The following is a 27,285-nucleotide window of genomic DNA, read 5'->3' on the forward strand; positions in this document are numbered from 1 at the left end:
TTAGGTGTCGGGTGGTGTCTGTGATCGCGATTCCGTGTAGCTATATACTGGGGGAGCAATAGTTGCAAGCTGGAGATGGACAGCGTGTAGGGGTGGTGAGTGGATGCAGGCCAGCAGGTGAGCAGGAGTTCTCCATGGGTCAATCTCCCCCTGCTCAAGTAATCGACTAATTTATCATGTTTAAGGAACAATAATTAAAATTATATTAAGATGAATATGATTGATGAGATGTTACATTTAGAGTAATACATATATCGTGTATCCAATAATTCATATCTCAACATATGGGTAATATTAATATTGATAGTGGTAATGTAGTAAAATATCGCAGTCGTACGTTAAGGTAATACCTTATAGTAGTTTGAACGCAACTCAGCATTACACGTGAATGATCGATGGTGGAGACATCCAACCATGTAGGTCCCATTTGGGACGTTAGGCTACGATATAGTATCCAATGCATTTATCCACAATCAACACAAAAACACAATCCATGTTATCCAAAAGAATATGGACGGACTTCTTATTATCACGGGATCTTGAAAAGCAAAAGCATTTGCTTGGGCATTCAACTTTTCCAAGAAAAGAATATTATTTCCATGGTTTCTTGTTCACTCAATCTTAGCACCTTGCTTATCATAAAATATTCCCATTTCAAGTTCATGTCAGGCCTAAGCTGCTAGCACATCTTAATTCTCATGTGGGCTCTGCCAGGGAAAACTCTGTTTGCTCTTACCTTCTTGTTATCGATTTTACGAAATTCGGGTATCCATTAGTCTTCTTGTCTTTTTTTTCTTTCCGGATTTTTCAAAGTCTTATATACATATTAGTCCTTAGAATATCTCAACGTGTGTTAGATGGACAATTTGCGGATTACTGCGTAGCGGACGAGCAGACTCCCGAAGACGAGCTGCTAATGGCTATGGATTGGGCATGTGGGAATGGTGCAGATTGCAGTGTGCTTAAATTGAACCAAAGATGTTATCTTCCCAACACGGTAATAGCTCATGCCTCGTATGCATTCAATAGCTACTATCAGAACATGAAGCACAAAGGAGGGAGTTGCTATTTCAGAGGTGCTGCAGTGCTTACCGGTCTTGATCCAAGTAAGAAGATTTTCTCAAGATATGATATTTGCTTTCTCGTAACTAGTAAAAAAAAATAAATCCGAATTGGGAGATGTGTTTACTAAAATTGGAACTCGAACTTCAATCTTCGTCTCAAACTTTAAAAGTTTCAGATCGGCTATAACATATTTGAAATCAAATGTTCGCAAATACATGTTTTAAGAAAAAAAAAACATGTGTATTTTCAGTTTCTCACTGTTGCGGCAAAAAATTGTGATTATCCAAACTACTCTGCATGTTCGTAAATGGATCTAAGTAATCGTAGACGGGTATTCCAACTAGCTCGTAAACGGATCCTAGTAGTTTGTGGAGAGAAAACTTTGTAGGTTATCTATCACCTACGTCACAAACAAACGTCAGAGACGTCGGGGTTTGTCCGACGTAGACATTCCAACATTCAAGTTAGAAAAAAATTTAAAGATGTTATCTGAAAGCTAAAGAGTTTAAGCATAAATTCATGAGAGTCTTGAATAATGAGAATCATCTCCTATTTATAGATTTTCTTGGAATGTGTTTTTATAATTAACTTGGACCTCAATAATAAATTGAATAATTAATTTGGGTCACTACCCATCAGTCACCAAAAATATATTAAAATATTTGCATAAAATTATTTTAAAATAATATGATGATAGAATTACTTTGAGAAATGATGAAAAATTTGATTAACGATTATAATTGATCGCGTTATGTTACCAATTGTAGGCCATGACTCCTGCAAATTTGAAGAGTTACCTTGAAGCTCCAGCTTATAAGCGTCTGTATTGTTCTTCCTTCTTCAACGTCTTTATCTTTAGATATACGGAGTTCATGTTGATTTCGCGTTTCAAGATATTTTGATTATAATGTTGATTTTTTTAAAAAAACTGAATTTTTTTTTGAATGTCTTTTTGTGCTACATCAATTACCTTATCATAATATATAGGTGGTATCCAACGTCTATGTTTGTTCAACTGCGTTTTCCAATTAAACAAATTTTTTTAATAAAAAAACTATGCTTATTTTTTTAAAAAAATAAAATGTATCTTAAATAAGTTATCGCAAACACTCTTGATGCAACCCGGGCGAAATGAGCGGCATAATTAGGCGGGATACTTGAAAAGACGTGTGCGCAAATCGAGGAGTCGTGATCATTTATCTGCTCGTAAGATGGACAGTTCCTGATAGCTTGTCAGAAAGGGACGCATCATTCTGACATCGCATTAATTGCTCGGGGAAACCAAACGACAAAATACCATAAACCCGGGAGACACGAGGCCCCGGCATATTATTTCTAAGCCCGAGAGACACGAGGCCCCGGCATATTATTTCTAAGCCCGGGTGGCACGAGGCCCCGGCATATTATTTTTAAGCCCGGGTGGTACGAGAACCCGGCATTCAATTTTAGACTCGGGATATTATCGTTTATCGCTTATCCATTCTTAATTTATACCGATTTGTTTGAAGACGATATAAAGGAACACAAGATACGATAATTAAAAATTTTATTAAGGAAATGGTCGGTGTCGTATTACAGCTATTCTGGAAGCAACATCATCTTGCCATTCAGTTATCCAGTCAGTCAATTCTTGAAGGTGAAGATTGATGAAGGACTCGGCTGTTGAAATCTTGTTCAGATGATGCCATTCCTTCCATAGCATGGCATGCAACAGAGTTTGGTCGGTGGCCAGATCTGCGGTTCGAGCTACTTCAAGCTCCCGCCTATACTTCCTCGCCACTGCTCTTTGTGCACGAGTAAGAGCCAAGCCATTTTGGTGCGCGTTATTAATATATTGGATCTTGTACCAAGTAGACATAACCTTCACCCCGATATACTCTTCAACCGTCCTTTTCAGGTTTTCCACATAAGGACGCAGCCCGACCGGTATTTGACTGTGTGCACCAATGGAAGAGACCGTGCTGCTGCAGGCACTGGAATCACTTGAGCTCGACATATTAAACTGATACTCACATTTCATTCGCGTCGTCTTATTTATAGACAAGCGGTATTTAATATTGGAGAAGTTGGAGAGGCTCACGGCAGTCGAAACGCCTTCCCATTTATTCAGAAGGAAAGTTAATCACAACCGTTGAATGAATACATGAACGATCAGAATGAGTCTTGGAAATAGAGCTGAGTAGACGAAAAGACGTGCACAAATATCGATGTGTTGTAATTATCAAGTTCTCGAAATATGAAATGATTTCCGATGATATAAATATTAAGAGCATGCATCGTAATGACCCCCGTGGGCTGCCCGAGAACACTAACCGACGAAACATATTAGCACGGGAAAAACAAGGCCCCGGCACCATATTCTTATCCCGGGCGGTGAGAGAGCCCGGCAATCTATTTTAAACCCGGGAATATGAGGTTCCGGCATTTCGGTTTAAGGTCGTTCAGTTTTATCAGATATTCTATACATGATATATGTATCAATTGATGACAATCCAAGATGCTAGAAAATAACAGAAATGTAAAACAAAAATAACTTTTATTTATTTGACGAAATTCTTGCGGACTACATCATAATATTCCTCCTCTACGAAAGCCATCCACAGGGTCATCCAGCCCTTTATTTCTCCGGAGGACGTCTTGAGGAAGCTCTCGGAGTTGGCAATGTCCGTCAGAATCTTCCTTTTCTTGTAGAGCATCAGCTCGTAGACATAATCATCCTCGAAGAGATCCGCTATCTCGGAAACGTGCAGGCGTTCCCGACATTTCTTCAGCTTTACCACCAGTCTAGAAGCATTAGCTTCCCCAGTCTCGTAGAAAAACTTCAATCTCTGAAGCTTTTCCCAGTAATGGATAATTTTATGGAAGACTTCATCTTCTATAGCAGCCTTTCGAGTTTCCAAGGCAGACTTCTTGAAAGCTACAGCCATATCCGGAGACTTTGAGCCGCTTGCACCTGCCATGGTATTTCTTGAATAATAAGTTTGCTGATGTCGTTGAACAAAAGGTGGGCACTATATATAGGCGAGGGAAGCTAATCCACACCATTGATCCACAATGAATTAAACGGCTCAGATTTACATAGGAAATTGCGCAAAGATATGTGAAAAGACGCAAAGATATTTGAAAAGACAGGTCCAGGAATCAATGCGTTATAATGAATTATTGGGAAACGAAGAGTCTCTGACAAATCTTATGGCTTACGTCAGCAATACCCACATGTCAAGACGCTACAATTACCCCGAAAAAGACCAAGTGGCAAGGCGATTTTCCTAACCGGGCACACAAGACTAATCGGGACAGCGAGTATGACTCTAGCCCGACTAATTAAGGAGGGAGTGATGATGCCCCGGAATGTACCGGGTCAGGGCCCTAGGACTTCTCGGGCCATGGATCATATCCATGGTTAGTGCCCGGGCCAGGATGGATGGTCTCAGGCCAATAGCATGACAAAATAGATTAATGTCTCGAGCCATTAGACCACCCGGGACACGATTTCCCCGAGATGTGGAATACCCGAGTTCTTCTGTATTTAACCTGAGAGGCATTCTGCTCGGTCACCTCGATATGAGTGAAGTATTTAATGCCGCCGATAGACAATGTGTATAGCCGACCTATCTCTGACACTAATGCAAGTGGACAATGAATCAAATAGTCTGGATGTGACAAGTGTGCGATTTGACATGTCAGAGCAATAGGGTATAATTAGCTGCCCTATTATAATTAATGCTCAAACACGAGAAACGAGGTCATCATTGCATCCTCTACTATAAATATCAAGTTCTTTATTTGCATTTAGGATCTATTCACATATTAATTCACACATTCAATACCCTCATTTATCATACACCAATCGCACAGCCATCACTGGGCTACATTGATTTTATTGCTTGAGTACTCTGCTGACTTAAGCATCGGAGTAGTCACGCCGGACACCCCTCCGGCGCCCATTCACGTGGTTACTTTTCTGTCCGCAAATCTCTAAATTGGATCGAGGAGTTACGAGGTTAAAGTCAGGCGTCCAACTCATATTTCCTTCAATATTTTGATAGTATACCCGGCCGAGTTCCCGACCCGACTCATCCATTTCGCCCGGATTGCATCAACTCTCTTACACTTTAAACTAACCTAATCATGGACATAAATGTAGTTATGCCATGCACATTTTTTTTAGGAAAATAATTATGTTAAAAATTAATGAAAATGGCTAATGAAGTAAGTCAATTCGAAGTTGATTATTAATAAGATTTAAAATGAAATAATGATAAATTAAAATTATGAATCCAAAAGAATTAAATGCCTATTCATTATCCCCCCAAAAAAAAAGACGTTGCAAAGATCTCGTATTGCTAAAATTTCTATTCTGTTTACTTAATCACATGATATTTTACCCAAAAGAGAAGAAAAAATTTGGACAAGAATCCAAAAAAGGGAGGAAATCAGAAATAGAGATAAGCAAATCAATTTATTCGATTTTTGCAAAAATATAATAGAGGTTGAACTAATTAAACAAAGAAATTTCAAATTTGAGAACTGAACCACCAAATAAACAGAAAATATATATAGAAAATTAAGTGGTTAAGGTGTTCGATTTCTCTTGCCAATACATTTTCGAGCAACCATATCGTAAAAAATTATTCAAAATTATTTACCGGACTAACATGTCTTACAAACTATTATATTAGTTTGAAAGTTTACGGTCAAATTTAATCAAATGGTTCAATTACCGATTTTCAGTTGATCTAATTCAACGATTGTGTTCGGTCTGTTTGTTAGTTCAATAATCAATTTGAAAGTTTTGATGATACGAAATTTTGCTCAACACCCAATTCAGAAATCAAGAAACTAAAAAAGGATAGATATATGACTTAATTCATTCATGATTTTACTTTCTTTCTGAATACCGAGCAATGTGACTGGTTCATTTGGACCGCAGGGCTTTGTACTATAATTCTCGGTCATCAATGAAAAAATATTATTTTTTATGCTAATAGTGTTACTTTTTATTGTGAATATCGATAAGGTTGTCGTGAGACCGTCTCACAAGAGACATGCTCAAATTAAAATGATATTTTTCGAGAGTACTAGGCAAAAATTAACATCAAATTTAGTTTGATAGTAATCACAGTTGCGTTTAGATCAAATATTCGAAAACATTCATTGTCCACCACTCAAATGTCAAGCAATCCTACTGAAATATTGGCCACACCACTTAGAGAAAGAAAACCCAACACTTTTTCTCCGAGTTTTGTCCCACTTACTTTGCACAAGGAGGAATGGGCGATCATAAATTCAATCTTACCGACCTCATTGAATATGAGAGAGACCAGTGATGAAGGGGGCCACTCTCAAGAATAAAGCCAACTCTTTTATCTCTTTTCCATTTTCTTGAAACAAGAAACTAGTGCTCCTTCCCATAAAACCAGTCCTAAATTTTAGACCATTGTTTTAAATGTTGTCCCAGGTATCTGAACACCTCACAATAAGCTTTTATTTATTGCTTCTCGAAACTTGAATTCCCTTTCGCTTAGCTTACAGTGAATTGCTATTTTTTATGCTTTCTTTAGTTGTGCTGGCACTCTGTCATGCAACCTTGAGCTAAGCTCCACATTTTTAGATAAATTTATTGGAAAGCAATAAATGTGGAACAAATTATCAAAATTGTTAAAAAAATGAAGGAAAAATTGTTTTTCTTCTTTAAATATTATTGGGTGTCGATATAAAAGGGAGAATGTAGGTAGTTGAACAAGCGGTGTTGTTTATAGTTGCTACTTTCTTTTGGTATTCTTGATTTGGGCCTTTGGGTTGCCTTCTGCTTAACTTTTGGTTGATTTCTCTCCTCTTTACTTATAAATATGAGTTATGTTGGTGTTGGTGTTGGTGTTGGTGTTGGTGTTAGTCCTGGTAATATTCCTGTATACCATGGGAGCAGTTTGAAGGTGATTGATAGGCGGGTGAGACTAGCCGAGATGCTTTTGAGGTGTTTGATTTGTGCCTTGGCCATTATTTCTATTGTTCTTATAGTGACAGACTATGAGGTCAAGGAGATTTTCACAATTAGGAAGGAGGCCAAATTTACAGACATGAAAGCAGTTGTGTAAGAAGATATGTCTTCTGTTTCTGTTTAAGGATTTCTAAGGAGTTTGTTCTTCAAACATAAATGTTGTGCTTGAGTAAATCTTGGCTAATTTGTTCCAAAATTTACAGATTTTTGGTGGTGACCGATGGATTAGCTGTTGCTTACTCACTTGTTCATGTTTTGAGGTGCGTTCAGAGTATGATCAGAGGGAGTGTGCTGTTGAATAAGACCTTGGCTTGGGCTATTTTCTCTGGTGATCAGGTTTATAAGTGATTGCGTTGAATTTTTTTTCTCTGTTGTTTCTACAGAATCTTGATCTTTCATGGATAAATCAAAGCTGAATCATTGTTTTTTTATGTCCTACAAATTCTGGCTTGACTTGTTCTCATCAGTGCTTTTATCCAACCAGATAGATCCAAAATAAGCAAAAAAATTCAGTATAAAATCTGATTTGTAAGGAACTTCAAATATTGACGAGTGAAAATCAAAGCTCCCAAATATTCATGCGTGTTTTGAAATCTGTAAATTCAATCTATGATACAGAAAACAGAGACTATAAAATTTGAAAGAGTTTTGGTTAAGTATATAATGTTAAATTTCTTGAAGTTTTGATAAAGTTGTGAAACATGGATTTTCTCCTAGAAACTAGATGTGTGATCCCAATCTAGTCTCTAAGTTCATACGCTGATGTTTTCGTCTATTTAATATCTTAATTTAAGGGTGCATTTGGTTGTGATGTTGGGATAGATAAGTGATTGATTGTTTGAGTCGTAGAAAGTATGATATGATGAGATGATGAGATGATTATTAAATTATTTGGTGTGTATGATTCAGTGTAGGATGATATCTGAGATATTATGTGTTATGTTCGCATATTCTTCTTTCTTCTTTTACATTTGCCTTGTAGTTGGGTATTTACTCTTTGCATTTGCACATGGATGTGCTATATGTTCCAAGTTAATAACTTATAATTCTCTGGACCGAGCAAGATGTATGTTTTAAAAAATAGTTTTTCTAACTACATACTGAAGGATTATGATATCTTGGCTACACATGATTATTAATTCACAAAAAGTTAATGACAGAAGATCTGGTTGAGAAGTATCACTTAAAATGATCATATTGTAGGGGGGCATGGGTGACTGCGGCCAAAGATTGTTGCAGTCACTATGGATTTGGGGTTTAGGGTGGCCGATAAGGAAGAACAATTAATTGAAAACCCTCATCGATCAAACCAAATTGACCATGAGTGCTTTTTGTTTCTGTATTCACATCACATAGCTTTGTTGGATGTTTGACAGTTCTTGCCCTAACTATGATAACTATATATCCTGGAATGATCATTTTATCATATGTAAGACTAAATTCACATCCGTCGTATAAAATTGTTTGGTTCAATCTAAATTATTCTCGGTTTTAGTTAGTTATTTTTTTTATGTTGTCTCACTTGTGCAGATAATGGCCTACTTGAATTTAGCCACGGTTTCTGCTGCTTTGCAGTCAGGAATATTTGCCAAGTTTGGTCAGAAGGAACTGCAGTGGATGAAGGTATGCAAACTGTACGAGAAATATTGCAACCAAAGCGGAGATGGCTTAGCCAGCGCGCTACTGGCCAGCCTTTCCATGGTCATATTGTCTGCCATTTCAGCTTTTAGCCTCTTCCGTTTGTATGGAGGCAATGCAGGAAAGAAGAGCGGAAGGTGGTAACCAACCTAATCCACGATAATGCAAATGTGTATCTTGTTCCATGTATGTGAGTTTGTGCTCTGTGTCTGGAAATCTTGTTCCATGCGATGTGTCAAATGTGTTGCTGGGAGATGATAGTTCAGAAACTTTAAATAGTTGTATGTGCCTGCTAATTCATTCTAAGACCAGCAACATTGAATTTGTGCTTAAGAGGATGTAAAATTGTGTGATGAAGTTGGTCATGCTGATGTCAGCATTGGTAACTTCATCTCATATTTCTATCGTAATGATATAATGCTACAGAGATGACGTGGAAATATTAATTTTAATTTCTATCATATAATTTGTTTAGAAAAACATAATAAAAGTGCAAATAGTTATAACAAATTTAAAACACATAATTAAAATTTTAAAAGTTATACGAAATTAAAAAATACATGAAATAAATAATACAAATAATTAAAATACGAACTAAATAAATCATTGATTGTATTTTTTTACGAATAATTTGTTCTTATATCTTCATATAATATTGACGTTGAACTTTTGCTAGAGCAAGCTTTTTTGAAGTTCTTCATTTCTATTGGTCTAAGCAAGCTTTTTTGAAGTTCTTCATTTCTATTGGTCTAATGGTTTTGCTCATTTCCTGCACATCGTCTCCTTCCTCGGAGGTGTGTATCGGAGAGTGTAGAGAAATGAGATGGAGATGATTCACCTCAATATTCTTCAGCTTCTTGGTAACATTCGTCGAAATTCCTTTGAATTTTTCGAAACACCATATCTTCCATTTTGGTTGTTCCGTCAATAATAACCAAACTTTCTCATTGGATCACAAACTTCCACAATCTTGCTCAAACGATTGAGCTTGATTATACTAAATAAAAAACTCTAATTAAGAATTTGTTGAATTTTAATTAAAATAAATATTTCAGAATAAATACCTTCATATCAAATGACAATCCGCTTGAGTGCTTTTAGTTCACTTATTTTGTTGCGGAACACGAACACTCGTTTCACAACATCAGCCTCATGTTGTTTCGTGGACGTACTTTTCATAAATTTGGCAACTCATGTTTATATTTATACATTCCAGACTAATCCTCAAAAACTAGCATTGCTTTGATAACTGTCAAGTATCGGATCGACGGAAGCATTGCACTATGCCTTTGCGAGAAGTTCATCTTCAGTCTTCCTCTTATATTTCCTTGTGATGCCTTCACCCTCGTCGTCACCAACGATCTTTTTCACTTTTCTTTTTGGTCTAGAATACGTGGTTTCAAAAGTAGGTAAGGAATTGGATGGAATTTGAGAGAATAGAGTTTGGTTGAATATAATGCTCCACATTTGCTCGTCGTGAATTGAGAAGTTGTTAGATCAATTTTTCATAATTTATTTTGTTGTTGTTGATAACGAACGGAGTTACTACTGCGAAAATTACGGCGATCGACCAGCCCGGTCAGGCCCCCCAAAAAAAACTATTCAGAATCCACACAACCTTTCGCAAGGGGATAAGGCAAGTCTTTGGAAACAACACATTGTTTCATGACACGTTTGCATGAAAGGATGCATTGTTTCATGAAGAGTCGCGTCCGTTCTGAATCAATGTTTCATCTTTATATATATGTCATCATTAGTTCAAGAAAAAGATTCAAATTCTGATTTGATTTAGTCACCCACAAATTCAGAATAATTCCACTGTATCCTGAAAGAAATTTTTCACATCCTTGTGGCTAAAGTGAGGGATAAAACATTTTTTAAAAGAAAGCGTTATAAACATGCATTGGAATTCATTCTCACACTATCAAAATTTCGAAATAATCTCTCAACAAAGAATTTGGTGAAAGATTATTGAGATCATCATTTCTCCAAGGATTCATTTTCGAATTTGGATTGAAAATGAAATGAAAGCCGAAGAAATCTCGAGTTTTGGAATTAAAGTGGAAGAAATTGTGAACTTTTGAAGGTGTAATCAGGTTAATTTATAGGAGTAAGCTTGGATTTCGAAAATATGGCCGTTAGCAATGTTTCAGATTTATTTTCCAATTTTTCGGATTTGTAATTATTTTTTTAATATTATTTTTAAAAAATTTTAAGGCTGAGATTGGTCTGGGGGAAGAAGCTGCTCGCCAGGAAGACTCCCCCCTTGTACCTGCTCTAAATGGATGACAAGAAACAAGAAAGAATCACATCAACTGATATTTTTGGAGGCGATTTCTGGTAAGAAAATGTAACTATTTTGGGAAATAGTTAGATGTTCTGATTTACAATTTACTAAATCGTAGAATGGAGTTCAGAGAATTTTAATCTTTTGGTAGAGATGAATTCTTGGAGATAAACCATGTGCTTCCAGCATCAAGGTTGAAGAATGGAACATTAATTATAGGATATCAATATGAATATCACCGACAAAATCTCCAGGATTTCAATCATGTCCGATAATAGGACATATATCCTCTTTCAAGTTCAACAAACCTGACTACCTGCAAGTTTTAGTGTACCTGTCGTCTAAAAGTTGGGAAGCTCATTGATAACAATGACTGAGCAGTCAGAAGTTGCTTCAAAATTTTATTTTAATTGACCCTTTTGTAGAAGAAATTACAGTAGTGCAAATAAGATATGTGAAGCTGAAAACTTGTTCCACCGCGAACGCCCTTGGTGCTGCTACCAAAATCAAGTATCATCGATGAATAAAACAAAGTCCGTAATTTGCACCATACGAGTACATCATAACTGTTATACCAAAATTCAAATCAACAGTCTTGGCCCCTAAATGATCCAGACCATTTTCAACTGAATGATTTCGAAGAGTTTTAACAAATTGTGGACATGCTATAGAGTTGTAATAGTTCAGTTATTTAACTTGTTCAAGTTGGAATAGAACACTTTGAAAATGGCAAAGCAAATCATCAGAAAGTACTTAAAGCTGTGACACAGAAAATGCTGATAATGAACAAAATCAACAATAAGCTGTGAAGGTAACTGATCCTGCTACTCTTCCATACTTTCACCAAATAAGCTATCAACCAATAACCTATCAAGTCTTGAACACTCTTCTAAATCGAAAATTGTAAGATTCAAATATGCAGATATTTGTTGAGTGAATAAAAAGTGAATGACACGAGTTATTCAAATAGAATATCATGGTACGTCACACTGCTGTCGAGCTGATACTAGATATTAACATCTGATGGAAATATCATTCATTTCTACTCAGTAAAGATAGAATACAACACAGAATCAGAGAAAAAAGCTGGTAGCAACCGAACTTGATCATCCTCTAATAGTTCGTGGTTATGTATATTACTAAATTGCACAACTGAGAAACCTCATCTACAATCGCCTTGGACAAGTACAACTCCGCATCACATCCACATCCACATCCAGCCTACTTCCTGTCCCTTTGATGTTGGCCAGTTTGTTTCTTTCTCGTGGGTTCAAATCCTGACCTATAACAAACAAAATCTCTCTTGTAAACCCCTAACTGAGGACTCAACCTCGACCTCTCCTTCCGAACAGAAAATCCATTTTTCCTAGCAAAATTCCCTTGGTATTCAAATGCTAAATCGTCTATGTTTATCTACTTGTCCCTCATATGTCACAAAACATTTCCAATCTGCCTTTTCATCCACGAAGTTTTCGATGGAAGATACACCATAATTAGTAATTCTCAGCAGATAAAATTTTTCAATCAATCGTATGCAAAAAATTCTTATAATCCTAGAAAAGTAGACTAACTCTTAATTAAGAATTGGAAAAACCATTACCTGTCTGTACAAGCACAACTTCAAGCAATGATGTCTCGAAATTCAATTTTTGTGCTACAACTCAAAGGGAAAACAACGGCAATGCAAAATCTGTTGAACATATTATTTTGTATTTTAACCTTGGTCAACTATTTTTATAAGAAATTGATTATATACAGGTGATTATGCCAATTTCTTAAGTAGCGCAAAAATGCCGGAAGACAAGAGACATCATTAAGTAGCGAATTCACTTGAATTTCGCGAAAATCTTGTGCGCTTTCAGCTGTTCCCTGCTAATAAAATGGACTGGCCTTGCTTTCCCTTCTCTACTCAACACTCGTGGGAGATAAATTTTTTTAAAATACTGTATGGGAATTGTCCCAAAAAACGGTTAATTATATTGAAAACTTGGAATTAATTCGTATTTTGTTCTTTTAATAAAATCAAAGTTCTATAATTAAAAAGCTTCAAGAGTAAAAAGATTGTGTTTAATTAATAAATTTATTGAAAAACTCTCTATGAATTTTGTATAAGACGTGCTCCTGGATTTAGCCTAGACCAGACCAATAAGTCAAAACAGGAATATAGGAGTATTTCCTATTTCAAGAAATAGGCATATGCAGAGAAATTTTGGAGTAAGAACATTGAAATGGAAGATACTGCGCAATTATAGCTTCTCCACGGAGCATATGAAGGGAAGGAAGAAACAAATAAGACAAATGGATGATTACTGTTTCAAGAAACAATTCATCCATCGATTCACATTTTCTCTTATTTATAATTTCACTTTTGAATGCAAAATCATATACGAAACAATTAGGCAAAAGAGAAAAAGTAAAAGGGTTTTCAAGAAACCGTGTCAAGATTCGAAGTTGTATACATTTCCTTTTCTGATTTCATGCATGTCCTTTGAAGTGAAACTTTTGAGGTACCATGTTTTTCTTTGGTTTCTTTAAATCAAGAAAATTTGAATCTTTATGTCGAATATTTTGAAAAAATTTAACAGACCTTTGGCTTCATTTTCTCTATACAAAAAAAAAATAAAAAAAATCCATTCAGATCTTGAGGGTGAGAGTTGACAATTTTCTGATGGTTTTGTAGGTTGTGGGTAAACTGAAGCGACACAAAATGTTCGGTTTCAACGTAAGAACGAGGTACAGCGGTCCAGCGTCTCCGAGGTCCGCTGGTTCTCCAGTCTCCGCTGGTTCTCTCACAATCATGGAAAGTCCAAGGGCCACGAACTCTCCAAGACCAGATACCGGAGAAATCGATACCAGTGCACCGTTTCAATCGGTCAAGGCTGCTGTGAGCTTATTTAAGGACGTTGGCTCGCCTAAAGCAATGCCTGCTGAACAAGAAATCCAAAGTTGACGAGGTATAGTAGATGGAAATTGTAAGATTGATTCAATTGTGGTTCTTTTGTTTCCATTTGAAGGTGCAAATGTTGCTGTGCTGTATGTATTCTGAAAATTCTGCTTTTGTGCTGTTGTATGGGTTAAAACAATAACAATACTGCATTTGTTCAAATTCACTTGATTTATGAATTTTCTTTACTTCTATGGTGCAGAGAGTTCTAGAGAAAGAAACACAACACCACATGATGCTTAGGGAACTTGACCACTACAAGGATCAGATGAGAAATGCCGAAACCGCAAAGGCTCAAGCATTACGTGAGCTGCAGAGGGCAAACAGAACAATGGTAGATCTAACAAACAAGCTAGAAACCCTTAGCGAATCCAAGCAGGCTGCGATTCAATCAACAGAAGCCGCAAAGACTCGAGCCACTCATCTTGAAAAGCAAAAATCTATGAGAGCTCAACTGGGCAGTGATGCGTGGAAAATAGATGTGGAAAATGAACGGGAACTCTACAAGGCGTCATCTGGAGAACTTATTGCTGCTAAACAAGAACTTACCAATCTTCGGCAAGATTTTGATGCAGCCATAGAAGGAAAATTAGCAGCTTTCCAGCAAGCAGAAGACTCCCAACATTCCATCAAAGTGAACGAAGAGAGACAAAGCCAGCTTTCAAATGAAGTTGCTGCTTTAAGGGAAACGCTTGACCAGGTTAAGACTGCTTCCTCTCAGGCCATAGAAGAGCACACGATAATTATGGAAGAAAAGGAGGCGCTATTACAGAAGCATAAAACCGGTAAGGAAGAAGTCGAGGAGGAAGTAAAGCGTTTGATGGAAGAATACGAGTCTGAAGAAGTTCTCGAGGAGAAGCTCGAGGCAACAACCGAAGCAATCAGGGTTATGCGGGAGCAACTTAATACAGTAGGTGAATCAGATTTGAGTTCTTTAGCAACCGTAGAATCGGAAATCGATGATGCAAAAAGGGCTCTACAAGAAGTTGTTGCAGAAGAAAAAGCAATCCAAAGTTCTGTCGAGTCGCTTAAACTGGAGCTAGAGGGATTGAAGAATGAGCATTCTGAATCCCAGCAGAAAGCATTAGAAACAGAATCAGCAATTCAGCAAATGCAAGCTGATGTTGAGAAGATAAAAACTGAAAAGGCTATACTTGAAGCAGAAGTGATGAGGAGAGATGCCGAGTCATTTAAACAAGAAGCCGAATCGGCAAGAATTTCAGCAAAGGAAGCTGAGGAAAAGCTGGTAATCGCACTAAAGGAAGCCGAAGCAGCCAAACTAGCTGAGAAACTCGCTGACGATCAAATCCATAATTCACCAAGAACTAATGCTGACAAATCACGAGGATCGGGATCTATGAGAAAGATCAAATTGTCGGTTGAGGAGTTCGAGTCGATGAAGAAGAAGATCGAGGACCTCACAAATAAGGTTGATGTAAATGTGGCTACTGCCATGGCTCAGGTGGAGATCGTGAACACAAACGAAAGACAACTGGTGACAAAAGTGGATGAAATTCTGAAAGAGATGGCCGATATACAATCAGAAACCGAAGAAGGTTGTGGAGGGTGAACTCTTGAAATGGCGTCGAGAAGAGCGGAATGAAGCTGGCGAATCATCTTACATTAGCGAAGCACCGCTGTTGTGATGATAACCATGTCATGAATTACTCATTCTGCAGATGATATGATCAAGAAACAATGTTATTTTGTTTTCCAGAAAAATAGTTCACAAGTAGTCGTTCACTCAACAACGAAGAGCGAAAAAAGGCACTAAAACTGAATCGCACAGTAAGTTTTGAACTAATACCGACACAAGTAACGTAAAACATTCATGCGTGCGTTGTGCAATGAAGCTAAAGTCAGTTATCAACGTTACTGTCTGGTTATAAGTGCCATGCACACGATCAAATTAAGGAAAAAGGGGGACAATTAAAGGAAAAATTCAACACTCCATACAGTTAAACTTCCTAGTTCTTTGAAGTTTTTATTTTTCCAGGAAAGAATTGCTGCAATTAGCTCGTTTATATTTGGACATCAAAATCTCAAGTTTAATACTAATATATTTACAACGAAAATATCAAGTTTAGGACTATAAAAGTTCCTCCCCAAGCCGATCATCTTTCCATAATTTTTACAAAGTTTAATAATTTGGGAACGAGGCCGAGAACCTTGAACACCCTATTCCATCTCCCTCTACAGGATGCATGTGTTGCCGAATGCCGATCACACGTCGCCATTCGTACGGTCATATCAATAGTCGTCTGGTCAGACGGTAACAGGTTTCTGTGGAAGACCGCGTCTTCGCCTGTGGAACCCGCTGTTGAGTATTGAACATGGGCACGGCCCCTTTCCCGCATTTGTCTACTTCACTCTTTGTGGACGCAACTTTCTAACCCCGCAAATAAATAATTTCATGACTTTTTTGTGTAATGTACTGAGTTATTTTAGATCCATTTATTGTAATAAATACATTTACATCTGTTACGTGACTGTAATATGCACATTTCCGGCTCTGTAAAAAGAATTATTGGCTTCTTACGAACGATTTCTGGGTATTTTTGGTGTGGATTTATGTATTAGTTTGCTTGAGGGAGATTTTTATGGCTTTAGAGTGATGGGTTTATGTGGGATGAAGTGTTGTCTCTTTGTAATTGTGTTTCTCGACCTTTCCACCTCTTTCGAAGCTTCCCCTTTCATTTCAGGTTTGCGGGTTTGCATTTGTTTTGCCCGATTCGTGAAAATCTTATTTCTTTATGGAAAGTTTTATGTTTTTTGTTCAAATGATGATGCAGATGGTATATTTGGATCCCACGATTCAGGTGAAAGGAGGCTCCTTCAGCGTAGAACACGTATGTTTCTGGGTTCTTTGCTTTACATTGCAAAAAAGCATATTAGAAATCTTTTGATAAGCAGTCTTAAAATAATATGTTTTGTATTATAATGTAATATTTTTTTGGAAATGATGAAAAGTTTAATATAAAGTATTGCCTTGAGACAAAAAGAGAAGGTGATGAAAAACCGTTTCTGAAGAAGCATATTAGGCCGAAATGTTCCTCTAAAGATTCAAAGCAACCACTTCTCTAAGACTTTGTTTTGGAAAAATTAAGGATATTGAAAATTGGCTATTTTGTTAGATCCTTGTAGTGTTTCTAGTCGGATGCAAAATGGTTCATGTTAGTTTGTTTCAGCTTTCCATTGGGACGGTGGAGATTGATGAATGGAGTTTTCTCGTGTAATCGTGTTGAAGTGGTACATGAGTTGAGTACTATGTTCCTTGATCAAGGGTATTGACTTCAAAGATTTAAAGGAGACGATTTGTCTGAACCATTTTTTTGTATGAGTATACGTACTCCAGTGGTGTTAGTCTAAGCTTTTCATCTCTATTGATCTCGGCAGTTCCTTGTTTCAATGCAGACTGTACTTTTACAATCACTCAGATTAGTTTTGAAACCGATAAACGAAGAACTTCTGTATTCTATCTTGGAGTGTCATTAGTCCGCAGCAGTTTTACCTTCGATTCCTGAAATTATACTGGGCCTAAACTATTCCAGAATTGAGCCATGGGGAAATCTGTCCCACCCTGCCTCTGAAATCACAAGATTTGAACTTGAGGATTAGCTTAGAGGGAATTGAGAACAGGTGTTGGTTGGATACACTTTTTCATCGATGAAAAAAGGGGCAATTGGCAACATTGCTACTAAGACACAATCCTTGATACCACTATCGGCAGCTGTGGTGAATCTTGTAAGACGGGCACTAGCCTGTTCCAGCAATATAGGTGATATGATTTGGGCTTTCTACAGTATGATATACACGGTTCTAGGGCTAATAAAATCTCGCTGTACACAAAGTTCCTTTCTTTCTTTCCGGGATATCTTGTGCGAGTGGACAGTGTTGTTGCCTCGTGGGACATTTTGGTGGTGCTTCTTTATCCTGACTACTCTACCTCCATTTCTGACAGTTTATGGTGTTGGCTAGGCTGCATCTTCTTTGTTTCGTATTCTCTTTGGTTTTCTCTCAGTGAAGTGACTTTGTACTGTGCATATTGTAGCACATCTTAAAAACTAAAGGTTCCAATGCTGGTTAGATTTGGTAATACGAGGTTCAAACATTGCTAGGTATTTCTCAAGTGTTTCTTGTCTCTTACGATCCGACATAATTAGCATACGACCAAACTACTTGTACAATATTTTATGCTCAAAATCATGCGTAAATGAAATATGAATTTTATAGCCTGTTATGTTCACTCAGTTCCAATTTTACCAAGTGTACTTCATTTTTCTAGACATCAACTTTTCAAGTTTAAAACAGATGTGTTGATACACTGGTTTTGCTCCCTACAGCTTGCCCCGCAAGCTTCGAGTTCCAGAACTATACCATCATCACCAGCAAATGCAAGGGACCTGAATACCCACCCGACCTATGTTGTTCTTCCTTTAAAGAGTTCGCATGTCCGTTTGTAGATTCTTTGAACGACTTAAGGAATGATTGTGCTGAAATCATGTTCAGCTATATTTATATCAACGGAAATTATCCAACAGGTCTCTTCGCTAGTATCTGCCGAGAAGGGAAAGATGGGCTTGAATGCCCTGGAGTGCCTCCACCATCGATGCTATCAGAGAATGCTAACAAAAATCTCAGCAGGAATATACGCGAACTACTGCCAATAACAATGCTTATGGTCGCTTCCCTGGCATTAACTCTGCAGTACTTTTGAAGTTTCCATGTTTTCAGTTCGCAGTACGTTGGTTTGTTTCTCCGTATCTTCTTCTAATTTGAGATTGCCCAAATTCTTTATCTGTTATCTGGCTATGTATACGAGTTTCATTTATGTAATAACTAATTGTATTCAAGCAGTTTCTTTGAGCACTCATCTCTTTTGATGGGATTTTTGGTTCCTCAATTGTTGCTGTATGCCTGTATTGGTCTTGACAGTACCTGATTTCTGTGCCTTAGCTAGTGAAAGCTCCCTACATGATTGGAAAAACAATAGAATAGAATTATATATTATATGGCATCCTGTCCTGTCCTAAGGATAATGTGTTTTTGTAAATGAAAAGAAAAGAAAAAAGTTAAATAAGATTAAAAAAAAAATAAAGAATCCCTATTATTTTAGTTTAAAACCATTTTGATCTCTCCTTTTTTGGGATTAAAATTATTTTGATCCCTATTCCATTAGCATTTAGCAATGAATCAATATTGTCTAAAATTCACAATCCAATAGATGTTTTTTGAGACATTTGTGATTAAGAGTGCTTAAAAGGTTTTAGACAAGTAAGGATATCAAAATAATAATCTCAAAATTTCACTAACTCAAATTTAAAATATGATGGAAGAATCCTAACAAGTTAATAAACACGAGATTAATACAAAACGAATGTGTTATAAACGTCGTTTTAGAAATAAGATTAGTTGGGAGAGACTGTCGATATCTGGAGTCATATGAATTGATACAAGACATCAATACCAAATTTTGAGGCAGCAGATCCAAAAAAAATCTCCCTTTGTTTGCAAAAGTTGTACTCCATTCAACTTAATTCAACAATATTGAAATATTTGTTAGTCCTTAAAAATGTGAAAAACTCAAATGTCTACATGTCATAGTACGTTGATTTAATGGGCCGAAACATAAATAACTTTTTATTAAAGGGTCTTTCTGAGATAACAATGAAGTTTATTCCTTTGTATTATTTATTATTTACCTTAGGAAGAGTCGTAGCCGCAATTTCTTGCAATGAGATCTTGGGAGAAAATCTCATTGTAATAATTCTCATGAAATTTCTATTTGGGGAAAAAAAAACTGTAGCATCGTATTTACTCTCATGGTGAAAATGTCAAGCGACCCACCATCTGAAAAGCCTAATACAAAGGAATGTTCTTCCAGTAAATCCGAAGCTGAGTATCAAGAAATTCTCCAAAACCCGGATGTTTTCTTGCAAAAGCTCAAGGCTTTTCACTCGTATTACGGTACCAAATTCAGGTATTTCGCGATTTTTAGCATTTTCTATCACTATTTAGATTGAAGTTTTGATCCTTGCCTTCTGGATGTATGAATTGCATTTTGGATGTTGTTGGTTAACGGGTATTACGATCGTTGGATGTCTTGCTTCGTTGATGGTTTTGAGTTGTTTTTTTTTTTTAATGAAACATTCATTAAAATATGTAAAAAGTTGTAGTTACAGATACACTGAACATCTTCAGTAGATAATGACATGCTAAATCATAAACAATGGCACAACAGAGTTTACAATGAATCAGAAATTATCTCAGCAGCATCAGGAATTCAACAGAATCTGAATTCTTCTAATGATGCCATCCACAACCGGCCGGTCCATTATCGAATATTACCTTGTTGCGAAGAGTCCATATGTGATAAACGGTAGCTGCAAGGGCGAAATTTTGTCAGCTAGTTTGGATTCCGATTTCATTGTTTTCTGGGAACTTTGTTGACATTTGAGCCTTTGTCGTTAGTGAATCACGCCATTTAGTTTGTGCATCTGATAATCATCATTTTATGTAAAAGGAGTAATGTGAAGTAAATTTTTTCAAAACGATAATGCTATGATTATGGGGTTACTTGCCCCCAACCCCTTCGTGAAGATTCTAAAAGCATAATTCATTTTAAAAAAAAATCAATCACATTTCACAGCTATATTGTAAAAACTCGTGCAAATTTACTCCATCTGGTAGGGGGGTTTTACACCTGATTATTAAAAGCACGGGTCTAAAATGCTATTGATTTTACATAGTGTTTTTTTGTTTTTTCTTAATTTTCTTTACTGGGTGTTGAGGCAACTATTCCCCTATGATTCCGCCCGATTTTTTTCTTTTTTTTCTCTTCAATGTAGAACTTTGTAGTTTGACTAAATTTTTTTTATTTGATGAACAAACTGCATCTATTGCTCACTGTAAATTGCTTGATGATTCTGTTCTTAATCATGTACTTTACTCTCCTAGAAACCATTCAGCTGAAGTATTCTGTTAAAGTTTTGGCCTTTGGGCTTTATCCATCTGCTATAAGCAGTTTGTGATTTCATATGAGCTGTTTCTTAAACCAAATATATGAGCACACAATATAACCAAGATAAGTTGTGAAGAATCCCATTATTCGTAGTTTAAAATCTCTGACAAAAATTAGGGAAACCAAAATGGTGGAATAAGAGGCTACCATGGATAGGCATTGGTTTTGAAGATCTACGGTTTTGGACTGCTCGTAGGAATTTTGGCATGGTGTAAATTTTGTTCCTACTTTCATTGTTTTTGCGTATCATCATACTAACAAAGTATAACCAATTATGTGTATATTTTGTTTTTGTTTGTTCTTTTTTCGTTGGAATTAGGATGCCTACCATGGGCGGAAATCGTTTGGATCTACATCTGCTTTTTGTGGAGGTGACCTCTCGAGGTGGCATTGAAAAAGTATGCTTTTTTTCACTCTTTCAAACAATTCTGCACTTAGCTTGATACTAAAATTTGGAGAATGGCTGCAACTTGCTAGTAATAGTTCAGCCCTTATTTAGCTGGTGGTTTGAAATGTGACCCTTCCTTAATTGTCAATGAGGGTAAATACAAAATGACCCCTACATTATTCTAAATGTGCTAAAAACCCCTTTTGAAAGATCAACGAGCTATAATCCCTTTTGTTTTTTAATGTATGGCTAAAATCTCTCAGCCAACAAATTTTTACAAGATTTATATACGCCTATGAGTGAAATACTCCGAATGTAAAAGTTCCCAAGTTGAAAAAGTCATTTTTATTAATTCTTTTCTTTCTAGTTTTATAGAAACTTTAAATTTTCAATTATTTTTACAAATAGATGATGCTTAAATAGAAGATAAGAATAAGTAAAATTATACTTTTAATATATTCAAAAAACAATATCAACTTTGATTTGGGGATGATTTCATACATAAGCATGTAATTGACACGTTCACTTTAAATTTGTCAATAGAGGGGTCTAAGCTATAAATTAAAAAAATAAATTGGAAGGTTAAGATAACTGATTTTCCAGGAGTAGTTTTTACTCATTTAAAAAAATGTAGAGTGTCTTTATTCAATTTACCTATTCTTTAGGCAAGTATTTGGATTCATTAGCACTTAACTTATAAGCATTAGAAGTATGTTAAGATCATGGACTCGGGCCTAAAGCTAGCTCAAGAGAGGATATTTTTCAAGTCTATATATACAACTTCGAATAACTTAATTCAAAATGAATAATTAGAGTGTGAAGTTTACAAGATATTTAGCAGGTTGCCCACCAAGTAAGTCCAACATATAACAATGAGTGTGTTGTGTTGTGATACCATGTTAAAATCATGGACTTGAGTCTAACTCCACCCTAAAAACTAGCTCAAATGAATTAGTTTCATTGAGGTGAAAACTAGAAGTTTCATTAAGGCCTGATCACGGTTTTGAACTCGCGGTTCAAATTCCCATGCAAGTGTCATATGCTTTCGTTTCCGATTGGATCTGTTTCAATTTTAGAAATTAATCTGTGTATACTCTATAACCTTAAACCAGAAGATTAATTTTAACTGTTTTGTTTATGGTTCCACATGGTTCGATCATGGGCTTGATTCCAAAATTGAACATCACTGTAATTTTTCGGGTATTGGTTTCAATTTCTGGAAACGGTTCAGTACTCAGTACCCATTCCTGGTTCGGAAGGAACCTTATTTTGGATAATTGTTATTGACTAGTATGATTGTGAAGAGAGTTGCTTTTATTGAAAAAAAATTACTTATGTGGAAAGATTAGTTGAAGCACAAGCCCTAATTTGCTATCGCTCTTGGCTTCTTGATTTTGGCTTTTGTAAGCATCTTTAATATGAAAACCTAACCAAACATCAACTTTTTAAAATTAGCATTAAAGCCACATGTTTTGGTGTCTGACTTTGGCTTTAATTAGCATTTTTGAAATTATAAAATATGCTACCTCAAAGTTATCTGGCTTACAATTGGCACAATCCAATTTTATGGTGATCAATACCTTCTTGTGTCAAATCTGCTCATCGATATCAGAAGTAATGAGCAGGCCATGGGTTCCCAATTTTATGGCTAATAGTCATGCGTATTCCATCCATGTACATAGCTTTTTGATGATCAAACTAGAAAGTGCAGAAAGTAACTTTTAAACAAATTAAATTGGTTATCAGAGTATGTTTATGATATATTCAGTTCGGAAAATTTTTCTTAGGTGCTAGCAACAAGTACATGTAGTGTTTGAAAACAGTGTTGGTCAATTCGAAGGTTTACTATTTTACTTGATATGACTTGTGCTATGAGGAATATTCAAGTTTTCAATTTCATATTCTGATCCATCCCCAAGACTCCAACTATTTCCAGTTACACGTTCCAGGTTCTAGGAGATCGTAGATGGAAGGAAATTACCGGAGTCTTCAAGTTTCCGTCCTCCGTTACCAATGCGTCATTTGTGTTGCGAAAATATTATATGTCGTTACTTTATCATTTTGAGCAGATTTACTATCTTCGAAAAGAAGAACCATCACTCTCTGTTTCTGGTACCGTCACACTCAATTTCGATTATATTTAAACCAATTTATATTAAGCAGAACCATTGATGTTTATTTTATATTGATGAATCAAGCAAACAAGAGTAGCAACGGATTCACATTGTCGCATTCTCTTAACAGTGCTGCACCAAATCAAGTTTGGGGTGAGGCTTTACGAAATCTTTCTGTTTATTTTTATTATTTTCCGGAGCCATAAACAAATTGTTGATGTCACATTCTTGAAATATAGCTTACCCAACATACTTATATATGTTGTGCAGTGGGTCCTAACCTGGATGATGGCAGCTTAGTCACTGGAACAATTGATGGTAAATTTGACGATGGATATTTAATCACAGTCAATTTGGGTTCCGAGGAGTTGAAAGGTGTCCTTTATCATATTCCCACATCACCAAATACATCTCAAGGTGTTAGTAGTTCTTGTGAGGCTGCTCCAGGCTTCCATAAAAAGTACCATGCCCACGAAAAAGGTATTGGTGACAATACTGGAAAGCTATGGAGCTGACTTTCGGATGCCGAAAAAGTGTTCAATTGATTTGGTGTCTGTGGAATGACCTTTGTAAGTAGTGCTAAATTGGTAAATGAGACATGAGATACCCCCACATCAAAACATTACCTAAGATTCTTTTGCCGTTGAAACTATCTATGGTATAATGTTGGAAAGCATATTGATGATTTAAAGTTGTGGGTCTATCTCTATCTCAAGTTCAGTTTTGGTGGTATTCAGGTACATCAGGAAAGGTGAAATGTGCAATCGCGAGTCATCCAACCATGTTGAAATCTGGCTGGGCTTACTTCGCCGTTGCTTGAGGTGTCGATCCTGGAAAAGAAATCCCCATGTCTTGGTCTTTACTGCACATCAAAATGTGTTTTTGCCATGTTATTTAAGTTGCTTTTACTTTGGAGTTTTGTTTGTTTTTACTACCATCAAAATGTGTCTTTGCCACATTATTCAAGTTGGTTTTGCTTTGGAGTTTTGTTTTTGTTTCTGTTCGTAGAAAGGAGGGCCGACGCCACGCCCAAAAATCATCCGAGGTTCATGAGTGGGTTAGGAATAATATAATCTTTTGAGGTATCTTCGAAACTGTTTAGCTCTTTTTTGTTTGCATGAAATATCATCACTCCAACTTTTATATTTCACTGTATATGCTTAAAATTATATTAATGAGTACTAGAAAGTGAGTAAGTATTAGGAAGTAGAGCACAAATATGACATACATCATTCCATGACATGAATATTTTGAATTTTTTATCAAAGAAAAATATCTTGGTCCATTTGAAAGACAATTTTGTCTTCTCACAATTCAAGGAATCTTTGCTAACGATCCGCGGATGAAGATTTAATCTGTTTAAATAAAACTCCTATCCAATTTCAAGCAAGGTAATGAAGTCACATTCCATGGGAAGACGAACATCAGCCAAAACGATGGAGACGGTGGGTAGGATCCCATGAAAACCTTCCAAGGGTCGTTTTGCTTGAAGAATGTGTACATATCTACCCTAATCGAAAATCTAGGATTTCTTGTCCATTGAACATTTGTAACCGATCTTCCGAGAGAAACCTTGCAGGAGATGGAAAAGATCTATCCACCTCACAGTGTTTCTTGGAAACTTCATCTTCGGATTGTGGAAGCGAGAACTTAAGAGCAAGAGTCCACTCGAACGACAGCTTCAACCACCGCAGCTCTAACTTTCTGCAGGTATGCGAATTTAGTTATTCTTTTGGGTTCCATAGAAATGGAAAAACAAAGACTTAACTCGTGGGAGTAAAGAATGACAATGTAAACTTTATGCTCCGTTTATGTAAGAGATCATTGAAATTCACCAAGTTCCTCTTCGTGCTGGTTCGCAGACTGAATGCGATAAAATTGCTTGAACCATTGGTAGTAGGTAGTGAAGAAAATTAATTTTGTGCTAAAAACAACCGTAGAGAACAGTACCCTAAAATCTAAATCCATAAGCAAGATTCAAGCTCTATAACTACCACACTCTCCTTCTCTGTCTCTTCAGACAAAAGGGGATTTTCTTGAAGGTGCTGTAATGCTCTGTCTCTTCTTTGTCCCAATCTATATCCAATAGCTTCGTGTGTTAAACATGCACTAAACAATTATCTAATTTTTTCCAACCAAAACAATATTACAGAGCAAACCTCTGATCTCCATTGCTATACCACACTCCCTTTTTTACGACAACATCCGTCATTTCACCACAATCCAATATGCAACCCTGAATGGCAGGTATAAAAATCTCGGGAGCAAGAAAAAGCCAGGGCAGAAACGACAACAGACTAAATTTTCACTCACCAGCTTGCTCACCCCCTCTCCAGATATAATTTCAAACTCAGCTTGCTTGTATGGCCTTGAAACCTGTTGTAGAAACCATAAGGTTAAACCAAGATACGTAGCATTGGTGTAAACATTCACGAAAAAGACGTTGATCAAAAGTACAGGCTATGAATGTCTCTACTCAGGCACCACATTCAACAAATACTTGAACAGCAGCCAGGAATATATATACATTCATGTGGTTTACTGGCCCTGACCTTACTCTTTTGAACTCTTACACGAACTTAAGTCCAACATCGTCATCTCCTTCAACCTAGGATAAATAAATCTTTTACGACTAAACGCTAACTTTTAGAGTAGAAAAGTGAGAGATTATTAAATTGTGTGATTTTGGGCTTACAGACTTTATCTTCCCGGTAGGGCGTATCTCAAGTCGGACAGATGCAAAGAACTTCAAAGCAATACCACCACTAGTGACTTCAGGATTTCCATAAAAGACACCTATCTGGTTTTAGGAAGGATATCACCAGAATTCAGATGAATTCTTGCCATAAGTTTCACGCACAGCACATTTCACACAATAGAGATCAGACAGTTGCTCCGATATTAGAAGAAAATAACAGTTCTTTGATCAAACGTACCTTGTGTCTTATTTGATTCAAGAATACAACCGTGCACCCAGCTTTAGAAGCATTGCGGACATCTTGCGCGATACTTGGCTCATAAGTCGAGCTTGCAAGCACATTTGTTGCATCCCTATTTCGCCCTATTCAAATGATATAGCTCAAACAATTTAAATGTTCTAGAAGAAAAACACTAGCTTAGAATACACAATGTATAGAGTAATACAACTTCAGCAGCTTGCTTCGATTTCAGCCCATGGGGTAAGTGCTGAGACCGAGTCAATGCAAATAAGATCAACAGCACCAGATCTACACGAATGGTCAGCAACTGACACACAGAAACCAAATAAACCAGAAGTATAGGTAGAACTATATGTGGATAAAAAGGTCATGGATAAAAAGTTGTAATTCATGTCTTAGCAACTTTACAAGGAAACGGATTTACTTTCTAGTGCCATTTCTCCATTATCAGGCTGGCAAACAATCAAATTTTCTACATCAACTCCCAAAGCTTTTGAATATGTTGGATCAAACGAATGCTCAGCGTCAACTAGCATGACATTTCCACCAAGACTCTGTATAACACTGAGAAGTTTCAGAGTGTTTTTATAATGCAACGTGGGCAAAACGAGCATACGAAGAATGCTATCAATTAAGATTTTAAAAAGTGTTCAATTATATACGTTGGACTGTGAGTTTCAAATAGCTGGCATAAGTAAAACAAACACATACTAAACCCAGACTTCTGCAATTGCACGGAGTGCTAATGTAGTCTGTCCACTACTTTCTGGTCCATATATCTGACAAGAACAAAGTTTAAAATTTGTCAAGTGCTAAACTGCAGGAATTATTATGCCAAGATTTTCAGTTCCAATGTTGAAAAACTAATCAGTACACATTTAGAGAGGA

General features: G+C 36.5%; 4 protein-coding genes and 2 pseudogenes across 11 annotated transcripts; 5 read left to right on the forward strand and 1 right to left on the reverse strand.

Annotated features, from left to right (window-relative positions):
- Positions 1–507: 507 nt before the first annotated feature.
- On the forward strand, positions 508–2,025 carry LOC142540647 (glucan endo-1,3-beta-glucosidase 4-like). Its single transcript, XM_075646953.1, has 3 exons — positions 508–765; positions 858–1,106; positions 1,833–2,025. The coding sequence occupies exons 1-3, from the start codon at positions 699–701 to the stop codon at positions 1,865–1,867; spliced, it is 351 nt and encodes a 116-aa protein (XP_075503068.1). The 5' UTR covers positions 508–698; the 3' UTR covers positions 1,868–2,025.
- Positions 2,026–6,133: 4,108 nt separating this feature from the next.
- Positions 6,134–9,146, forward strand: LOC142540646 (CASP-like protein 2B1). Of its 5 annotated transcripts, none has more exons than XM_075646950.1 (4): positions 6,134–6,526; positions 7,002–7,159; positions 7,270–7,402; positions 8,597–9,146. In XM_075646950.1, the coding sequence occupies exons 1-4, from the start codon at positions 6,515–6,517 to the stop codon at positions 8,846–8,848; spliced, it is 555 nt and encodes a 184-aa protein (XP_075503065.1). In that variant the 5' UTR covers positions 6,134–6,514; the 3' UTR covers positions 8,849–9,146. The 5 variants fall into 5 exon arrangements, with proteins under 5 accessions (XP_075503065.1, XP_075503067.1, XP_075503066.1 ...); XM_075646952.1 differs by having other exon boundaries at positions 6,136–6,526; positions 6,995–7,159; XM_075646951.1 differs by having other exon boundaries at positions 6,137–6,526; positions 6,962–7,159.
- A 3,998-nt stretch (positions 9,147–13,144) lies between these two features.
- Positions 13,145–15,809, forward strand: LOC142539002 (WEB family protein At5g55860-like; annotated as a pseudogene).
- Positions 15,810–16,019: 210 nt separating this feature from the next.
- Positions 16,020–18,896, forward strand: LOC142540648 (GPI-anchored protein LLG1-like). 2 transcript variants are annotated; one of them, XM_075646955.1, is made up of 4 exons: positions 16,020–16,637; positions 16,728–16,784; positions 18,279–18,386; positions 18,477–18,896. In XM_075646955.1, the coding sequence occupies exons 1-4, from the start codon at positions 16,550–16,552 to the stop codon at positions 18,650–18,652; spliced, it is 429 nt and encodes a 142-aa protein (XP_075503070.1). In that variant the 5' UTR covers positions 16,020–16,549; the 3' UTR covers positions 18,653–18,896. The 2 variants fall into 2 exon arrangements, with proteins under 2 accessions (XP_075503070.1, XP_075503069.1); XM_075646954.1 differs by having other exon boundaries at positions 16,148–16,637; positions 18,279–18,883.
- Positions 18,897–19,649: 753 nt separating this feature from the next.
- On the forward strand, positions 19,650–24,543 carry LOC142540650 (high mobility group B protein 10-like). Of its 3 annotated transcripts, none has more exons than XM_075646956.1 (6): positions 19,650–19,915; positions 21,276–21,354; positions 23,294–23,456; positions 23,543–23,611; positions 23,729–23,938; positions 24,196–24,543. In XM_075646956.1, exons 1-6 carry the CDS (start codon positions 19,758–19,760, stop codon positions 24,276–24,278), a joined length of 762 nt encoding a protein of 253 aa, XP_075503071.1. In that variant the 5' UTR covers positions 19,650–19,757; the 3' UTR covers positions 24,279–24,543. The 3 variants fall into 3 exon arrangements, 1 of the variants encoding a protein (XP_075503071.1); XR_012819137.1 differs by having other exon boundaries at positions 19,651–19,915; positions 23,729–24,116; XR_012819136.1 differs by having other exon boundaries at positions 19,653–19,915; positions 23,729–24,027.
- A 295-nt stretch (positions 24,544–24,838) lies between these two features.
- On the reverse strand, positions 24,839–27,285 carry LOC142540651 (DNA repair protein recA homolog 1, chloroplastic-like; annotated as a pseudogene).

Source organism: Primulina tabacum, chromosome 3 (genome assembly GCF_025594145.1).
Source record: "Primulina tabacum isolate GXHZ01 chromosome 3, ASM2559414v2, whole genome shotgun sequence".
Classification (NCBI taxonomy): Eukaryota; Viridiplantae; Streptophyta; class Magnoliopsida; order Lamiales; family Gesneriaceae; genus Primulina; species Primulina tabacum.

What these genes read in the sequence shown, in the direction of transcription:
- LOC142540647 (XM_075646953.1), top strand. Translation starts at nt 699, where the DNA reads ATGTGGGCTCTGCCAGGGAAAACTCTGTTTGCTCTTACCTTCTTGTTA. An exon ending in ATCGATTTTACGAAATTCGG is followed by an intron (nt 766 to 857) that starts GTATCCATTAGT and finishes AACGTGTGTTAG; the next exon opens with ATGGACAATTTGCGGATTAC. An exon ending in GCTTACCGGTCTTGATCCAA is followed by an intron (nt 1,107 to 1,832) that starts GTAAGAAGATTT and finishes TACCAATTGTAG; the next exon opens with GCCATGACTCCTGCAAATTT.
- LOC142540650 (XM_075646956.1), top strand. Translation starts at nt 19,758, where the DNA reads ATGGTGAAAATGTCAAGCGACCCACCATCTGAAAAGCCTAATACAAAG. An exon ending in TGCACCAAATCAAGTTTGGG is followed by an intron (nt 23,612 to 23,728) that starts GTGAGGCTTTAC and finishes TATGTTGTGCAG; the next exon opens with TGGGTCCTAACCTGGATGAT. An exon ending in GTACCATGCCCACGAAAAAG is followed by an intron (nt 23,939 to 24,195) that starts GTATTGGTGACA and finishes GGTGGTATTCAG; the next exon opens with GTACATCAGGAAAGGTGAAA.
- LOC142540646 (XM_075646948.1), top strand. Translation starts at nt 6,918, where the DNA reads ATGAGTTATGTTGGTGTTGGTGTTGGTGTTGGTGTTGGTGTTAGTCCT. An exon ending in ACAGACATGAAAGCAGTTGT is followed by an intron (nt 7,160 to 7,269) that starts GTAAGAAGATAT and finishes CAAAATTTACAG; the next exon opens with ATTTTTGGTGGTGACCGATG. An exon ending in CTATTTTCTCTGGTGATCAG is followed by an intron (nt 7,403 to 8,596) that starts GTTTATAAGTGA and finishes TCACTTGTGCAG; the next exon opens with ATAATGGCCTACTTGAATTT.
- LOC142540648 (XM_075646954.1), top strand. Translation starts at nt 16,550, where the DNA reads ATGGGTTTATGTGGGATGAAGTGTTGTCTCTTTGTAATTGTGTTTCTC. An exon ending in AGCTTCCCCTTTCATTTCAG is followed by an intron (nt 16,638 to 16,727) that starts GTTTGCGGGTTT and finishes ATGATGATGCAG; the next exon opens with ATGGTATATTTGGATCCCAC. An exon ending in GCTCCTTCAGCGTAGAACAC is followed by an intron (nt 16,785 to 18,278) that starts GTATGTTTCTGG and finishes TGCTCCCTACAG; the next exon opens with CTTGCCCCGCAAGCTTCGAG.